The 19,546-nt window shown below is 41.8% G+C and overlaps 1 protein-coding gene across 1 annotated transcript; it reads left to right on the top strand.

Annotated features, from left to right (window-relative positions):
- Window positions 1–277: 277 nt before the first annotated feature.
- On the top strand, window positions 278–18,504 carry LOC118416034. Its single transcript, XM_035821077.1, has 4 exons — window positions 278–514; window positions 15,329–15,404; window positions 15,936–16,104; window positions 17,766–18,504. Exons 1-4 carry the CDS (start codon window positions 290–292, stop codon window positions 18,145–18,147), a joined length of 852 nt encoding a protein of 283 aa, XP_035676970.1. The 5' UTR covers window positions 278–289; the 3' UTR covers window positions 18,148–18,504.
- Window positions 18,505–19,546: the final 1,042 nt, after the last annotated feature.

Genomic DNA, 19,546 nt, shown 5'->3' with positions numbered 1-19,546 from the left:
AGCGGTGCTCTAAAGTAGTTCCCGTGATGGACGATTTATATGCTTTGACCTTTTCTTCTCAGGCGAGGAAAATTCATCCGACATATTATTTCTTTCACCATACTCCTTAGCAATGAATCAGTCGGGTTTCTTTTCTTTGTTTCCGGGGAGGTAGTTGCCGGAGGACGGGTCTATAAACTCCCGCTATCCCCTAGGTAACAGGGGGAGGTCAGAGGTCAGCTAGGCGTGTGTCATCCGGTAGTTTCAAAGGAGGAAATAACGTGTCACACGGAGAATTAATTGGCCGTTGATGAGAGTGGGAATTACTGGTGCAGCGGTTGATGAGCTGAAGCGTCGCCCCCGGAGAGCACACCTGTGGAGTTACGTACGCCCGCGGTGCCGTCCCGTGACGCTGCGTGTGTCGTCACGGCCGGACCTGCAGTTCCGTAGGAACGGATATATCTGTGTCTACAGGTGTGGCGCCTCCTCATTCTGGTGCGGACTGCCGCGAAGAGAGGACCACGCTACGATGAAGGTAAGATGAGTTCTTCTTCTTCTTCTTTGTGTTTGGGTGGCCACCATCATCTTGCTTTTTGGCGTATCTTATTACCTGAATGTCTAACATTCATCGACGTATCTTGTTGATGTTTCTGCCACACTTTTCTGCTCTGGTATTCCTTCCTTGTCTGGAAAAAAAAATCTAGTCTTGCCGTGCTATAAAACGATTACAGATGAAGGCTAGAGTTCTGGTCGCATCTTTTTTTTGTGTGTGTTTTGGGACAGCTATTTAGACTTTTGTTGAGTTGCGGTAGAAAACGCAGACCTGAATGGGCAATGGTTCCTCGACAAATACAGGCCTTTTAGGCACCTGTGGAGTGTTGTGTTCTACCGATTTCCAGTCGTTCAGTCGTTCAGTCAGTCGTATAAAACGCTCGCGCATGAAGGCTAGAGTTCTGCTTGCATGTTTTTATGTCTCATCTCAGGACATCTATCTAGTCTTTTTTGGAGTTTCGGTAGGAACGAAGACCTGAATAGGCAATGGTTCCGCCACAAATACAGGCACATGTAAAGTGTTGTGTTCGACCGATTTCTAGGCGTTTAGCAATCAGCAGGTATCGGTCTTCTTTTAATTCCAATCATCTTGCAAGAACCAAATGTTTGGCTTGTGCGAACGGCACGCAGGAAAAGATTGGCGATTGCTGCTTCGTTGTTCCGCGCCTTTGTCCGATTTTCGATTGCTCCGGCTCAATAAGGAAGAACTTCTGGGTTAAGGCGTTGACATATTGCCGTCCATCTAATGCCACAGGACGTTCCCTAAATAACAGGAAATCCAACGGATTAAGTCATTTTTCTTTTCACCTGGTTGAATTGATTGCAAGCTATTTTTTTTACCGGATTTTGCATCTCTAGTGGACGTTGACCACATACTAGATCTTCGTCTGAAACAATCTGAAAAATTCACAACCTCATTTTCTCGCTTCGTGGCCAGTTTTACATCTATATTTTACAGCCTTCTAGCCCGTTGTAGTTTCCTTTTCCGCTCTTATAAAACTGTTGATGATATCTATATATGTTCGGGGGTCCGGGTTTCCTGTGAGATGTTTTCAGGCCCTGGTTTCGTAACTACGTCGCTTCCGTTCCATACGGTATATATTCACTGTTACCATGATTGTCAAAGCGCCATTCAAAAATGTGAAACGCCATAATTTGCTTTCATTGTCAATACTATATAGCTCTACACGCAGGTTACTTTCATCTGCGGCAATGCTTGTAGAATATCTGTTTTTTTTTGTCCGAGCTGAGTTTTCAGCGAGGGTCTTGACTGCAAAAAAATCAGCCACCGCCCCATCGTCTTGGTTCTGTCAAGTGGCATACACATTAATAATCTAATACAGAAGATTACGATAAATTGAAAACATTACATAAATCTTTGCTCCAGTAGATGTAAAGGTGGTATCTCACTACACTTGGGGCACCGGTGCGGCACTGTGGGGTTTGTTCACTGCGGCACTGTTGTGTCGATTTAAAAAAAATTGGCATTGCGTAATACGTGAAAGTATAACTTAGAAGACAACAAAACACACAAAAATTAAGAAAATTCGGTCTTTATCTGACATTCGTCGAGTTATCTTTCAAACCCCGCAGTGCCGCACCGGTGACCCAAGTGCAGTTAAGTAACTGGCCTTGCGCCTGATATTTAGATTCATCTCAGATATTCCAAACATCTGACGATCCATGCCCGTCCAACCGGTAGAAGATGCGCTTTTGGTACCGGTTGACTCATCACTGTCCTGCTTCATTTATAATAGCCTGGTCTTAATGGATCGTTTGATGGAGGAACGAAGGAAGATCAGGTCGACTTAACGAAGCATATGTACACTAGTTCCTCCACGAAAATTGATTTTGCCTTATCATTCGCCTAAAAATATTCTTGTGTTGGAACAAAGTTTAAACTTCTTCACAATCGCTTTTAATGTTTGATTTCCTATCATCAAGAGGAGAGGAATATGTTCTTAATTTTTTTTCATTTGCTTTAAGACAGACGAGAACACTGCGCTCAATTTAGTACCTTATTTTAACCTTTGTTCTGCAGAGGATTGTCTTTTGGCAATTTAACCCTCCTAAGCTGGTCAATTCATCAAATCAGTAAAACTTGACCTATTCTGTGCTACTGCAGATTTACTTCCCCAATCCATGCGGTTTGCTGTGGTGTGCCGCATATACGTGAGAAACGCCCCAAACCCGTATAGATACTGGACTCGGCACATACAGGCATTATAATCTTCATTGCAAACTCATGCCTGAGGGCTAATTGCAAAAATACGTGTATGAAAGTACAATGATGATAATAATGATACTGAATAGCATACAATAACAAAGCGGACATTAAGTGAAATCTAATCTAAAATTAATGCTATTGGGTTTGATTTCTTTTCTGTATACAGTGGAGGATGAAATTGCCGACATTTTGGGAGACATATGCATTGGGTGGTGCTAGCAGAAATACAGGTTTTGTAGTTCGGTACGATGTGCAAAGCTGGTAAACATTTTGTTGACTAGTTTAAATAGTTTGTCTCTTTCGGTGCTATAGTGTGGACAATGACAAATAAAGTGCATTTCATCTTCCACTGCTTTTCCCGTACAATATTTACATATTCTCTCGTCAACAGGTAATTGTTTGTATCTACCTCTTTCTACTTCTAACGTATGTGCGCTTGTTATATACAATGTATGTCCATCCCGTATATATAAGGGCTCAGCAGTACAAGGGTTTTTGACAGTGCCACATACAAAGGACAGGCATAAGGTAAAAGTAGTCTCATAGCTTTTTCGAAGCCATAAGGGTAGTGGTTGGTATCTACTGTGTTTCGGGTACAGCATTGGAAGGCGGGGCACATCCCTCTCCTTTTATCTTGTCATCATCTTTACATCCCTAACGTTTTTACACCTGACATTTCCCAAGGGCACAAGAGCGGCATCGTCGTAGGATTAGAACCCGGGACCTTTGTATTCTGGGTCAAACACCCTGCTGTTCTGCCACACGAACCCACATATATCACACTGGTCATTTTCGTCGAAAGCTGCGGCAAGACGATCTTATTATTGTTCTCGGTAGCATTTTCAGCTTTTTGGTTGAACCTTAAACTCTTCGAAGTTGTTGATGGAGAAAAATATGGGATTAAGGCACACAACCCAAATTTCTGGGCATGTAATCATACAGTATGAAGTCTATCTTTAATATCCACTTAATTTCAAATAATTCTAGTCATTATTTTACAGTTGACGTCAGTTTGATAATCAGTAGGTAAAGTGGCGACAAAAAAGAGTGAAGAGTACACGGGGCGTATTTCTCATGCCATGAAATCTACGAAGACTGTCAGTATATTTGACGAGGATTCTTCCCTTTGTATTTCAACTGGAAAGAAGTAGGTTTTGGCTTTCAGCAGACCAAGTTGATCGACACACCTAGTACCTCAGGCCGCAGCTCGATGGTAAATGTTTTTTTATCCTTAAGCTTCTCTCTCACCTAAACGTTTCTGGGTGTCGCCTGTTACATGTAAGTAACGATCACAATTGTTTGAATTTTGTAGATGGTCTGAAATTTAAGTTGTGTGTCTTATTTCTGGGCAAGGCCGCGAACTTATTATTGATCACCCCTTATGCTTTGCGTTTTCACGCCCGAAACGATCTTACGATTTTTAGCATAGTTCCTGTTAGCTACTTCCACCTGAAATACAGTTCTTTCATGTGTTTAATGCTATTCTGATTCTTCATCCAATTAAAAGATGCGACCAATATCCCTGAGTGCCCTGTTATCTAGGTCGAAAATACGGTATGTATTTACCCTATATATTATTTACCAATAACTAAGCCTATATTGATTCCTCGCGCTTGATAAAAGCTAGCTTTAGATTCTCAGAGGTAGAGAAAAGTCGCATCTTTCAAGGGGGAGCGTTCTCACCGGGGTTACCTCGCGATGTGGCCGGCACGAGAGAGTTGATTACAGGCTTCCTTAATTGGTAACCGCGGTGACTGCGCCGCTCTTTGTGGGACACCATTTTGTGTTACCCCAGCAATACGGAATAAACCCAGGCCCCTTCAGACTCCATAGGTCGCTGGAAATAGTAAAAATTGGCCAAATAGGCTTCGAATAAGAAGCCAGAAGAGTTAGACGGCCATTTGAGTACCGTTTGCAAGCTGAGGGTAAATGTGAACCTTGCCGTGGACTGACTCCTAGCCAGTTATCTAGCACTAGCAGTTTATTTCACTAAATTATACTATCCATACCCCAGCAAGAAGGTCCGTTGGAGGCTAGGATGAAACCCTCTTTATTTTAATGTAGACGATCAGGAGGAGTTTATTCGTGGCCTTTTTGCCTGAACAATTCACGCACATCGGTTCCGCCAATATCAAGATGATTATGTTAATGGTCTCCCAATCTGTTTGGCAAAGAGGCATTGGCACAACTGGCTATACCCAAAAAAAAGATGACATTTCGAGTTCACACAGTTATCCCGAAAACGCACGATCTAGTGCACACAGTTGGCCCGAAAACGCACGATCTTGTGCACACAGTTAGCCCGAAAATGCTCGAAAACGCAAGATTTAATGCACACAGTTAGCCCGAAAACGCATGATCTAGTGCACACACTTAGTCCGAAAACGCACGATCTAGTGCACACAGTTACCCCCAAAACGCAGGATCTAGTGCACACAGTTAGCTCGAAAACGCAAGATCTAGTGCACAAAGTTAGCCCGAAAACGCATGATCTAGTGCACACACTTAGCCCGAAAACGCAAGATCTAGTGCACAAAGTTAGCCCGAAAACGCATGATCTAGTGCACACACTTAGCCCAAAAACGCACGATCTAGTGCACACACGAAAAAGTCGAAAACGCACGAACCTCTTATCATACTATTCATTTACGGTGTACACTAGGAGTGGGTACTGGTACAGAAAATTCAAGTACATGTGCGGGTGACCAAGTCCAAGTCCAGGCAGACTTGAACCTTGACCTAATTGTGAAAACTTGTGAACGGGCAATACTCAGAACAATGATCCATTTAGACATCCAGGTGATAAGATGCGCTAGATAGCAATCACTCAAGCAACTGGATATGATTTAGGAAACGGTCAGACGTTTCAGGTTGAATTCACTACCGTTTTCAAAATCATATTCAGTTGCTTGAGTAATTGCTATTTGACGTAATGGCTCATTTCGCTACAAATCAATCTATTTGATGGAGTATCCGACTTCTACTGGCGTTTTAAAACTATATCTTCATGCAAATAACACTAACGGCTCTATAACTACTTCGCTCTTGGTATTTGCCGGTAAGCCCCCAAACACATGAACTTCTGCCGGTATAAACTGCTCATTTTCTAATATGTCCAGTCCGACTTTCCGGATCGGTCCTACAAGAAAGAAACAGTTTTGACCGGTACCGGTGTAACAGTGAGGGGGGGAGGGGTAGTTTATAGTTTCTGTTATAAGCAAATAGATACCCCCCAAAACATATCAAGATTTAGGCTTTTACCATCCGCCTGTGTTTCCGTGTTAGACGTTTCTGGGAGGCTTCCGATAGAAATATATATTGGGACATCCATGTTACTTGAAATTTTAGGTATCTTTGAAAGTGCAAAATGAAATTTATATCTATGTCTGCAATGATCTTGATCAGGTTTAAGGTCATTTTGCAAGGTTTATGGTCTGAGTTTGAATCCTGAATCTAAAAATGTCTAGATCTTCTGAAGTAAGAATAGAATATCCAACTTATTTTTAGTTATCTTAGCGGAGGCCCAGACTTCATGATTAAAGTGGGATTAGAAAGAAGACATATTGATTGTTAAAACATTGGGGACGTTAAGGGCACGCCTGTCACCCATACCTGGCTCTGAGGTGCCATCAGTACGCATTATGTAACGTGTATCTATTCAGGTAAAACTGTCGTGTGCTTTCCTTGGTGTTGTCTCTCTGCTTTCAAGGCAGCTTAAAAGCCAACAATGAGAACACAATGATTTATCGACAAAACGTCAAACACATTCAGAATTAACGTAAGCAATTTAGAACGTTAAATCGTTAATTTCTTAGAAAGCTTGATGTTTTTTTATCATGAAAGTTAAAAAAAAATTCTTATATCATCTGTAAGAATCATCTATTTGAAGTGATCACTTATGAATTGCTGCTTATGAGCGTGGGAATATGAAAAATACAGAGCTTTACGTTCAAAAGAACGGCTGATATTGCAAGAAGGACAATCGGTGATTGAAAAATGGTGTGTCATTCCTTAGATCTATCGAATGCGAAGTCTTCAAAGAACACTGTGTATTTTGTTTTATTCCTTGTATCTCGGGTGCAAAGAAATTCTCATTGCTTCTGACACTTGTGAACATTGAAGCTAGCAAGAGACGTTCCTTTGAGCTGAGTGTGTTAATTTATAGATGATAAACTGAAAGTTGGAGAGACAGATTCGCTTTGAGTGAAGCGTCGTTGCACATCCCAAAAGAACCGGGCACATCCCAAAAGAACCGGGCACATCCCAAAAGTACTCAGCACATCCCAAAAGATGCGCTCTGTATGATTCTAACCCAAAATTATGCATTTTCGTTGCTGCTGACGGTGCAGTGTTCTTTACTTGCCTTTGCTTTGCTCAATAGATGCTACTGATTTGAGCGACACATGACCGTCATGTATACAATATTTTTTTGCTCAGAGGAACAACTTTGGAAAGATATTGATGGAGGGCATATACACCAGCAGATTCTTAATTCAATACGATATGTGAAAAAATGGTCAAAACTGATACATTTACTGTATTTGAGTAAAGTTTTCATCTGACATTTTATACGCTATATATTCTGCATGCTATTTCCGTATACAAAGCAAAGCGATTGTAAACAAGCTTTCGATCAGTCCTCAGAGCCGTTTTCAAGTTGAAATGAAGCAAAGCCTATGTCACGTGACCTGAATAGAAGTGTGACGTCAGTAACGGATCAAAAGCAGTTTGTATCTACCCTCGTCTTGGTTGTGGGATATGGTTGAGTAGATAGTAGATACTAGATAGCGAATGAAATCTTTATAACACATTTACTGTATTAACCATTCTGAACGCCATTATAAAACTTCTTCCAAGGTACAAAATGTAAATCATGTACATAAATTGCATACTGTGTGCACTGATAATACTACAGTATTAAATCCGTCTGAAGTTTGTTGAAGATTCTTGTATACAAAACGTTATATGTGTGTAAGGTGCTGTACATGGCGGTCATATGGGAACGGTTTCTGCTCGTTGTTGCAAGAGTGTAATACACTGCAGCGAGCTGTTTTTCAAGCCATGATTTTCGATTACTTCCTGCAGCAGCTTATTGAAAACTATAATTGAAATCATCGCTTTGATGTCAGTATTTCTTTGGATCAAACAATAGCGCGATGGCAGGAAAGGATTTTAATTTTGTCAACTTGTCGGCTCGTAGAGAACTTGTTTTTCCTATCCTGGCGCAATGTAACACCACAAAACAACCCTAACGGTACATTAAAATATCAAACCTGAGAATAGTAATCGGTGTAACTTTTGCTTTGATGTAGCTGACAGGATTTCCGTCCATTTGCTCTGCTTTTCGCACAGCGAAGAAGCCTTCGTTACATGTTCTGGCGTATCTACCTGTACTACTTGAAGATTTTATGTTTTCGGTTTTGCTACTTATGGCGGGGTGGTTGTGGATTCACGTGTGTTTGATGTAAAGAGAAGCTGGGGATAAATGTTCATGATATTTGGTAGGTAGGTAGGTGTTGGTAAGACGTAGGTCAAGTTCGAGAATGGGCGTCCTCTCAGATTCCTATGTTTCTAAAGGGGAACGCTTATGTGTTTGTATGCGGACAATATACAACGTTAGAGACGCTGTGAACATATTTTCCGTTACGAGCGTGTTTTTTTAAAGATCTCACTGTGTTCTGGCTGCTCTCTGTTCTGGGTCTTGGCGAGGACTCTATGTAGATGGTGAAATATTGAATAACTGGTGGCGTCACGGTGACGTAATGTTGGGGCGTTTGATACAAGATACAGGATAACTTTATTGGGTATCGCAGTGTTGCCACTGAATCAAAAACCAATTTAAAAAGTTTAAAAACCTCTGATTTGACAGGCGCACATCACAAGTGACTACTAACAACAATGCTTTACGCTTGCACTTAAAACGGTTGGACAGACAATCAATAAAATGAATAACATATTGACATGAGGTAAAGAGCAGATCACAGTTCATTCTTATTCATAAGCCAGGTCCGGTACGGTATGGTAAAGCTTAGGTACCGATTCGTTTTTGCTCTAGGACAGTTCAGTTTGTGACTGTTGCATGTTGCTCTGCGAGTTTGTGACTGTTGCGAGTTTGTGACTGTTGCGAGTTTGTGACTGTTGCGAGTTTGTGACTGTTGCGAGTTTGTGACTGTTGCGAGTTTGTGACTGTTGCGAGTTTGTGACTGTTGTGAGTTTGTGACTGTTGCGAGTTTGTGAATGTTGCGAGTTTGTGAATGTTGCGAGTTTGTGACTGTTGCGAGTTTGTGACTGTTGCGAGTTGCTCTGCGAGTTTGTCTGCGAGTTTGTGACTGTTGCGAGTTTGTGACTGTTGCGAGTTGCTCTGCGAGTTTGTGACTGTTGCGAATTTGTGACTGTTGCGAGTTGCTCTGCGAGTTTGTGACTGTTGCGAGTTTGTGACTGTTGCGAGTTTGGCCAAGAACTCAGAGATCCTGGTTTGAAGTTCTTTGACATATACCCCTGGGAAAGACACTTAAACACATTTCCTCACTTCAGTTTGGTGTAAATGTGTACTTAGCTTACGTTAGGGCCGTCCCTCGGATAAGACCTTAGATGGAGGTCCTGTCTTTAAGTAGAGCCCACCTCGAGCACGTTTAAGGACCCACCCAACTAATCGAAAAGAGTAGGGATCCTTCTCGGTCTGAGTTAGTCAAATAACTCTGTTCAGTGTGTTACGCCATGAGGCGGTTTACCGGGTGCCGAAAGCCAGGATACAGAAAGGGGTGTCCAATAGGTTCAACATGGACAGAACTGCGTGTTCCTAACACCCTACAGTCGGTATTCAGATGAGAGTATCGCCGAGAAACATGCCGGCACCTCTGGACCCAATTACACCACGCCCGGAGCGAGTTGTGCTCTTCTTCACAGTGGAAATGACATCGGATGATTGAAGGAGACCATCATAGAGGAAAAAGACCCTACCCCGGCGTAGACCTTTCTCTTACAGTCAAAGAAGGAAGACAATTTCCGGTGCGTCACTCGACTAAATCACGCCACAAGTGTTCCTGTACAGACTGTGCAAATGAATCTACTGTGAAGAGGCGTGCTACATGCTTGTTAACTTTGTTAATGCTTTCGCAAGTTCGTCGTCAAGCTTCGTAGACCTGTGGCGCCATGTACGGAATAAGGTCATCGAGTGTATGACTAGCTATGTACGTGGGGAGCCTTCCCCCGAGTACTGGTCAAGCTACATTAGCTACCATTCTGTCCAGGTTTTACAGTTTCAGTCGCCCCCAGCTTATAACAATATTTCACGAAACACGCCCGACAACTTTATTGCAAAGAGTAACTTGGGTCGTGGCATAGGAAGATGTATTTTCAACTTGGCACAACACACTAGTAGAGTCAGAAAAGGAGGACTTTTATGTATACTCGTTGTATAACTGACTAACCTGGTGCCTATTCCTTGTACAATTTTCTTGTTATTGGATGGACAGACTTGTCTCTCTTCGCAGCCAGGGGCTGAACCGTGAGAAGCTTATCACAAGTGGAGGGGCTAAATCGGAAAGGTCGTAACGGCAGCTTGTATACAGTGCCTAGTGACCTCAATACGACGGCAACTGCCCCAGCTGCGGCCATTGAACCGTACAGATATGATCCACTCATATCGGAAAGGATCGCTACTCTTTTTCGATAAGTGCGGTGGTTCTTTGACGTGCTGAATTGAGGTGTGGCTCTCTTGACCGAAGCTAGCTACTCACCTTAGTGAAGTGATGAAACTCGTTTAAGGTGCCTTTTCCAAGGTTTATCATGGGTTTCGAAACTATTAACCATGATAATTCTGGTTCTTTCTCATAGCAATTTATGCTTTATAAAGTTTGTTTGTTTCTAACCGTAGAATTCAGTCTAAAAACAGTCACCATCACACCGTTGTCCGTTGCTTTAGTCTATTATCAAATATACCTTATGCGACTGACATTTCGTGTTTCGGGAGTTTAAATAAAACATAAAATAAAACAACACATCAACCTAAAAGCCAAGACGTGCAAGGTAGAATTTACAAAGGAGAAAAAAAATATGGCTATATAAGAAGCTGGTTCAAGTCTTTTATTAAAATCTGATTCATATCTGCAAATCAGGCTGAGAACAAAACCAGGCTAATTGTGCATCCATAGGCTCAGTTGTCCCTTTGTCGGGTCATTGATAATCTCAGTCGTGTTAGAAGAAAGATTCATCTTTAACTAGGTTAATCTGAGCATTGTCATTGCCCGAATGAACAAACTATTACTAGGATTTCAGAGTGACTCGGATCAAATAATCGAAGCAGAAATCTCGTCCTAGACCTTACACTGTTTCAGAGTACAGTCGCCACTTGAGCGACCAAGCAACACCTCATAGGGCCATAGTAAGTAAATTGTGTGGACGTCATCAGCGCACTCATTATTTTTTTGCTGATTTTGAAAAAAACAACAACAACAAGCTAACAAGAATCTCAACTTTGGAGATGGTGAACATGGCGAGAAAGTACCGAAATGGAAAAATATATCGTGTGGTAACTTTCACTTTACAAGTACTTGTAGAAGTGACACTAGTGATTATGAGGTACATGTAGCCATGATTTGAATTGTAGAGTTAAAACTAGTTCGCCGTAAAAGTATTACCTTTGTAGTAGCCATGACTGTAGTTTCTACAACTTATACAAGATCACAATATAGTAACTTTATTCACCCCTTGAACACAGAAATAAAAGACCTATATGTTGGCTGTGATACCATCTTTTGTTGCCTGAATTCCTGTTTATGGTGTAAATTTCGAAAATCTAGCCATCTTGAGTCATTTTACCCAGCTTGTTCTTTTTGGACCGTCTCGCAGTTAATTTGGAGTCTGTAGAAGATGTCATCCATAATGTTTACTTGCTGTAGCCTGATACAATTCTCAGATGCCTTGTTATTCGTTAGGCGAGGTTCGGACTTGTGGGTTCTTCCTGTTTGGTGTAAAAGAAGGGTCAATAATTGGTCTCTGTAGGTCAGTTTTCCTTTGAATTTCGTAAACAGAGTAAGGCTCTGAGCAGGAAACAAGATATTGATCACGAATCAAGGTCTTCTTTCAAAAATTCGTAGCACTATTGAAAGGGCTATACTTTTACTTATGCTACAGCCACACATGCACCGGTACCTTTCGGGGGTGTACCCCCTGGCCTGATTCTGAAGCCACAAATTTGTCCCGGTGGACTGCCATATCGGAGGATGTACCCCTCGGTGTTTTCACTATTATGTTACGGCGTCTGTTTGTCACCGGGCCCCGGTTTGATTTTAAGCCCGAGTTAGATAAAATCCAAGGGCCCGACCGTGCCCTAAAATAGTCCCATAGCCACAGGGTGCACCGATGTCCCATTGGGCCACGTGAGGCTCGTGCCCGAAATTGCAAAAAAAAGTCAGAATAAACTACCCAGTAGAGGCCCCTTCCTCTAATCGTGACCGTAGCATAAGCAAGATGATAACGGTAAAGCAGTTACCGTCAAATTAGGTGAATCATGACGCTTTTTCAAGTAGCCAGTGGTAGTGCACTAGGCTTTCCTATGACCCGCGTTTTTGGCCAAGCACCTACCAGATCACCCCATTCTTCTCGATAAGTGTGTTTTTACGTGCAGAGGTTTGATACTTGAGGCTGACGCTGTAAGGTCCCTCATACACGGGGTCACCGGATTTATGTGTCCATCCGAAAGGACACGATGCGACTCTTTTCCAGTCGTGCGCAGAGCCGGGCGTGAACCCTGGTTGCTTGCTTCACGTAATTTGAACCAGATATGGCGAATATGGGACCTACAATTGGAAGGTTCCAAATTAAATCACCTTCCATATTTCTTACTTCAACACCTTAAAACTACAGTATTCCGACATTCTCCACAAACGCTTGTTTGGTGAACGTAAAAACAGATAAATCGAAAAAAGGTTGCCGATATAGAACTAAACCGGATGTAGGGGGTCTACTTAATATTGACCAGTTTAACGTTTCTCCACGTTTTATATCATACTGAATTCAAACCACGCAATCGTTCCTTCACAGTCCTCCTTTTCTATAGAATATGATCTAGATCTTCATCGCTTCATGCACACAGTGCGTGGAATTGAACATCAGTGGTACGCTTAAGACGATGCCACGACTCTTAATCTTAAGGAGATTGATACCAGTTGAAACTTAAAGACCTGCTGTACGTCTTTTTATGGGATGTAGGTCGGGGTTAATCTCTCTTAATCGTTAGGGCAGCGGAAGCCACATAAATTATTCACAGCAGGGGTAACGTGTATTTGTGCGGTTAGAGCGGTTTTATTCATCTACAGTCACGTTTAAGTGGTCTTAATACTCACCTGCAATGTCAAGACATTTGTCTAGAAGCCGATTTAATTTCAGATATGTACAAAACGTTTATTTTCTTTTATACCAGATGCACAGGGCATCGATATGGTTCTGACAGCAGAAATAATAGAGAAAAGAATACAGACCGCAGAGATTAAATGCTTCCGGAAGATATCGACATCGCAACTCCAATACTGAAGTACGGAAAAGAGTCAAGCATCTGTCCGGACGATGGCCTACGTCACATTTGGAAACCGGGCCCGGCCGGGCAGCTTTCGGGGACGAAAAGTATGATATTAAAGACACCAGACGGAAATGTGACGTTAGTCTAAGGTTAGGGTTACGTTTTCAAACCGTGACCCAGCGGATTGTTTACTGAAGTAGGATATAAAAGTGTAAATGAAGGAGGATTCAATGATAATAATGATGCATCTAGTGTATCATTTGCAGTCAGTAGGTACCCAATTTTTTAGTAATGAGACTGAATTACGTGCTCGAGGCACCTCCTCCTCCTTACGCCCCTTCCGAATGACGAATTCGTCAATTCTTGGCCGGGCTACAGTTTTAAAGGGATATCAAGACGTATACACAAATTATGCTTATGACTACTTTTCTCTTACGGTTTGTGTGTTTTGTTGTCTTTTATATAATACTTTTCGTCCCCGCTGTGCTCGAGCAGGTTCCGGTTAATATTTAATTTGGAAATGTGACCAAAAAAAAAAAAAACACAGTAAAAATATATGCCAAAACTGAAGTGGTACGGCAAGGTGCCAAAGTCATCCGGACTACGAGACTAAAATTATCATCCAAGGGAGGAAAAAGAGGTATGTAATGGATAAGATGTGAGGATAGCATCAGAGATTGTACAGTCATGACACGAAGTGAAACATTAAGAAGAACAGAAAACCCAGAAGGGCGGGGAAAACTGGTTGCCAGATCTTCTGTCGTGCCCCAACGGTGAAAAAGCTAGACTCAAGGGATAGATGAGATAAGATGAGAGTAGAACACCGTGTCCCTGGTGATGCGGTTCAATAAAGAAAAGCTTATCATCTAAAATAGAAAGAAGCTTATCAGATAAAATATTAAACGGTCCGGGGGACTTGGCGAGTGATTCTTACAACGGTGTATGATGGTAGAGGTACAATGTGATGTCTTAGCAACCAATTTTTCCAACCCTTCTTGGTTGTATGTTTTCCAAGTGTTTTACTTAGTGTCATGTCTGTCCATTTTATGATATCATCCTTCCATCTTTGGCTATCTTGTCCTTCTCCCTGGACGGTTACTTGCATCGTACTAGTTTTGGCGTAAGGTGGTATCTCACTGCACTTGGGGCACCGGTGGTATCTTACTGCTTTAGGGCATCGAATTGCAGAGATAAAGAACGAATTTTCTTACCCCTTGTGCATATTTTTGTCTTCAAAGTCATACTTTTACGTATTACGCAATATCTGAATTTTAAAAAAAATCGGCGAAAAAAACACAACAGTGCTGCAGTGAACGAACACCGCAGTGCCACACCGGTGTGCCAAGGGCAGTGAGATACCACCTTTAGTAGTCCAGATGACCGTAAAACGTGGCCGTACCAGCTCAATCTTCTTTTCTGTGGTTATAATATCTTTTCTGTATCGAAACTTTGTTTAATGCCAAAGCAGGACATCTTGCTCTTGGTGCAACGGTTCGATAAAAGAAAGCTTACCAGATAAATGATTAAAACAGTCATGGAGGACTTACTGAACAATCTTTGTAGGGGATATATATGGAGATAGAGAGATGGTGGTTCGGTCATACTTGAGTTGCTTTTGGTATAAAGGTCGGACACGGGGGCATGAGGGGTCTCTATCTTCATTGCAGGAACATGGAGTTGGGCCCTACATAGTTTCTGTTCCTTTGAATGGCATAAGTACATGTCGCCTTGAAAACTACGTACAAGGAGATATCGACGTCATAACGCCTAGGGCATTATATTATCTTTAATGCATTTCGTTTTAGTTACAGTTGCACACATTAATGTCATCAAAGACGATGGACGTCATGCTCTGACGTCATCAAACGTCTTCAGACGTCACGTCAGGTGTGAAGGCGAACGTGAGCATCTCGGGTCGTCTATAATCCCACAACCACTTGATACACTATGTGTATAAGACTTTGTGACCGGTTGTAATTTGAAGGTGTCGCCAACCGTACAGGTCTTTAAGCATTTCTAAAGGGTTAACATTGATCTGTTGTTCTCTCCAGGCCGCTGCCATGTGCTGGTTGTTAATAGTGTCGCTGGGAGTTCTGGCCATGGACATCTGTACAGCAGAAGACATGCGTAAGTAGACAGACGTTTAACTTTAGAGCTTTCAGTAACATTTGTCCCTTTTTTCTGTACAAGTCATTGCTAAATCGCTGTGCACATTAATTATTGATTGTATATCAGAGAAAGAGATGAACTGTATATGCTTGCACAAAACCTTTTCCCCTATTTCATACACTTATGTATTGTAGAAAAATTCATGTTTCTAGACAAACCTACCAGCGTCAATCATATTTGTTCTTTTATCTTTTAGTATAACTGAAAAGCAATGAGAAGTTGAATTTATCTAATGATGGTTAGTTTATTCTGTATCTGTTAACTGTATCTAATGGACACGTTTTTGTGATCTGTACTTAGCCCAATGTGGAAATAAAGGTCTTCATTCATATTTATGATATGAAGAACCATCCAAACAAGCGCCCGACGGGGCAGTGTGCGGCAACAGCAAAGAATCCCGGTTTGGAAATTTGTTGTTGGCCAATAGCTCATTTGTGCTGTTTTAAGTATGATTTACCTGAAAACTCTTTTGCTTGTTTCTTTTCGTAGATGTGACGAAATGGATGGACGGTTTGCCCGTACGGACGCCCTACACTAGAGGGGTGCCGGAATATGTGACGTCGCGCGGGGCAGAAAAGAGAGAAAGCGTCGGCCCTAGACAGTCCATGGACTGGAGCAGCATCCTGGACGGGCAATCGCGACAGGCAGATTACACAAGGTAGGGTAGCTTCTGCTTGCTTAAGTTGCGTTGCTATTTTGTAAAGACAGTCATGTAGTTTTGTTACCTTCATGAAATGGGAGGTCGTTTCGGGTCCGAATGTTGCTTAAAGATCTCTCTCAAGAACTTACGTCGACCAACAGATCTCTCCAGTGTCACTGATGAAAGATATCGAGTGGTGTCTGAAGCGTCTGGCCATTTCCAAAACCATATCCAGTTGCTTGAGTGAATCCTTTTTGGCGTATCTCTCAAGAACGTTTGGATAGATTGCAATGATTTTTGGTAAGTGGGTAGATGTAAAGGTGCAAAGGTGTTTAGGTAGATTTTGGGCCTCTTGTTTGTTGACTTTGGTACTGAAGCAGCATTTTTGTATATCTTTGGCCCTGGACATGGTTTGGTGTTAATTTTTAGGTAGAAGATATGTGCTGACATGAGGTTGCAGTGGTATAGATTAAGGCCTCCTATTTTGTTATATCTTCACGATAACAAATTGTAACCAACCATAGTGCAATACAGGGAATTTTTGCCCACCAATACGATTTTGACGAGTTTACCTTGCAATGCCACATTGAACAGCAGCGGAAGAGTACATCAAAGGGTTCAACGTTTGTGGAAAGTTCATTTTGATACAGCCTTAATGGCATAAGTGTCCCCTCGGGCTATGTATGCTGTGTTTTCCATTTGAAAGAAACGTCGTTACGGCAACGTGGTTGGCGTAATTAATTTCAAAATTGGCATTTACGTCAGCTATGTCTTCCGAATGAGATCAGAGTCTTGCTGGTAAGCCTCCAGGCACAGATGGTATCTCTGCGACATTCTACTGTGTGATGTTTTCTATGTTTTACTACCGTAACTTTGTCTCTGCTCGCCTGACATGCATGAAAAGTGTGGTTTACCAATAGCGGTAAATACCAGGTAATGCCAAAAAGCAAACATTACCAGCCTTACCCGGTATTTGTAGCTATTGGTAAATCCTACTGTTGTCCTTGAAGAAATTGACACTGATTTTCTAAGCATAGATAGGCCTTTGTACTTCAAACGCATTTTGGTGTTTGTCCGACCATGAACTGTGTGACCCATTAGTAGGACAACCCGTCACATTTCCAAACCGGTGCCCGACCGGGTAGCTTTCAAGAACGAAATGTATCTTCTATTCTATTCTATTCTATTCTATTCTATTCTATTCTATTCTATTCTATTCTATTCTATTCTATTCTATTCTATTCTATTCTATTCCAGTTTAGTTTCCGTCTCCGCAAACATTCCGGTTTCGAAAATGTGAATGTAACATTACTAGGTATGCAGACCACATTATAAATTTTTCCCCTTTGCTGATAAAATGTACATGTGAAGTGAAGACGATCTTTAGAAATTTTTAGATGGTAGGAGGTTGTACATACGTAAAATGTGATGTCAACAAAGCTATTAAGAAAAAGGCACAAATTAGAGTTCCATAATTCTACACTCGGGCAGATAGTTTGATCATTGCCATTTGGTGCTTGTACTTCTTGGTTCAAACCATTTTAATTTCTCAGTTGTCCATGGCTCCTTTTCGAAGGTCTTTCATCGTCTGGATGAAGAAGCTATTGGTAGTCCCCTCTGACGAAATCAAGAAGTGTTTGCACAAGTTCTAATGTCTTAAGATGTTTTTTTTTCTACAGATGGCAGGATGAAGGCAGACACGAGCCACGCCACGTCTCGGAGGGGACGCCTTGGAGAGAGGCCAGCGGGGGAGAGGAAGAGATGCCCCGGGACGAAATGTTGACGAGCCGCTCGGCGGATCTGACGGCACGGATTCGAGCCCCCTTCGGGAACAAGAACGCCTGGGTCCTGTACAAACGGAGGAGCGACAACAACAACAACAACAACAACTACGGCGACGAGGACAACAGAGAGTCGGACCACTTCGACAACGTGGCCTCCAGAATCAAACGCTTCATGGACAAACATGCAGGCTTTGCCGTCAGGGCGAAGTCAAACGCGTGGATCCTTTACAAGAGAGAGGGGGGCGAACCTATGGTGCCGCCACAATGGGAACGGTAATTGGTTCTTTCGCCTACAGGAGCAATAAAGTATTAGAAGTGTGCGCCAGCTCTCAGTATGAAATCAAGCGTACCAAACCCGATGGTTCGGACACTGTCACTAGTCAAAGAAGCCGGGCTGTCAGAATCAAAGTTGCGAGTAACGCCATTTTTCTGTTCTGTACAAAGCTTTCTCCAGAGCCCAAAGATGAAAAAAGAAAACAGTGACTGAAAAAAAGAATTGTGTTGTGCGTATTGATACAATGATTTACATTTAAGAGTATAGTGCTAGATTTAGCTTTGTGTTTGAAGCGAAGGTACAGACCCAAAATAGTAACCATGGAAGACGGAATAAAGCACCAAGTTCTTGCGTACTGAACATTGTGTTTGCCTGCATTTTTTATCATTTTGTCTGTATGAGGATACAGCAAGTAAATTTTATGGATGACATCCCCTGCAGATTTCAAAAATAACAATATAGGGAGATGGGTAAAACAAAATTAAAAATAGACACCTTATGAATAATTGAACTGACAAACCATGGTACGTATTGCAGCCAACAAGTTATTCTTTGCTGTATTAAAGAAGTGACCTAATGTAGTACAAATGACGCTAGTGTGGTAGACTGATATCACCTACCAAGGTGTAACTTTAAAACAACCCAAATACCTTCACTTCTACAACTACAGCCACGGCTACCACTAGTAGTACCACTAGTACCACTTAACAAGAATAATCATTAGGCTATAACACTACATATTTCCCCATTTTGGTACTTTCTCATAAAAAAGATTCTTGTTTTTTTCTGAACTTATTAATGAGTGTGTGGATGTCGTCCATAGAATTTACTTACTGTGGCCCGACTATACACATGTATGAAGGTTCTAGAGGAAAACAGCTGTGAATGGAGCCTTGTGGGCACAAACCGTGCGCACCCTCATACAAAATTTCAGATCAATTGGTTTTCATACAAAGGCACATGCGCCAATACTGTAAGTGTTAATTCCAGAAATTCAACAATTTTAAGCACTGTATGCCAGAAGTAAAAATGGATTACTGTGGGCATACGTCACACTTTCACACCAAATTTCAGGTCATTTGGTTTCAATACAAGGGCATAGGTTCCATAATTATGCATTTTGGGGAGATTTTGTCATTTTTGTCAAAAATGACAAAATCTCCCAAGACGATAAATTTTTGAACGCATGTATGAAATATTGTTGATGGCATCCTGTGGGCATATGGCCAATACACATCTGAACCAAATTTCAGGTCATTAGATTGTAATACCATGGCACAGGGGGCCCAAATATGTATTTTGGGTTTAAAAGTGAGCAAAAGAACTAAATAAAGTAATTAATTTTTAAGGCCTTTATAAAAAAAGGGAGAAAAACGCCATCCATCCATCCATCCATCCCTCC

Source organism: Branchiostoma floridae, chromosome 5, assembly GCF_000003815.2.
Source record: "Branchiostoma floridae strain S238N-H82 chromosome 5, Bfl_VNyyK, whole genome shotgun sequence".
NCBI classification, from domain to species: domain Eukaryota; kingdom Metazoa; phylum Chordata; class Leptocardii; order Amphioxiformes; family Branchiostomatidae; genus Branchiostoma; species Branchiostoma floridae.
Note: the sequence above shows the minus strand (reverse complement) of the source record. Positions and strands in the feature narration are given on the sequence as shown.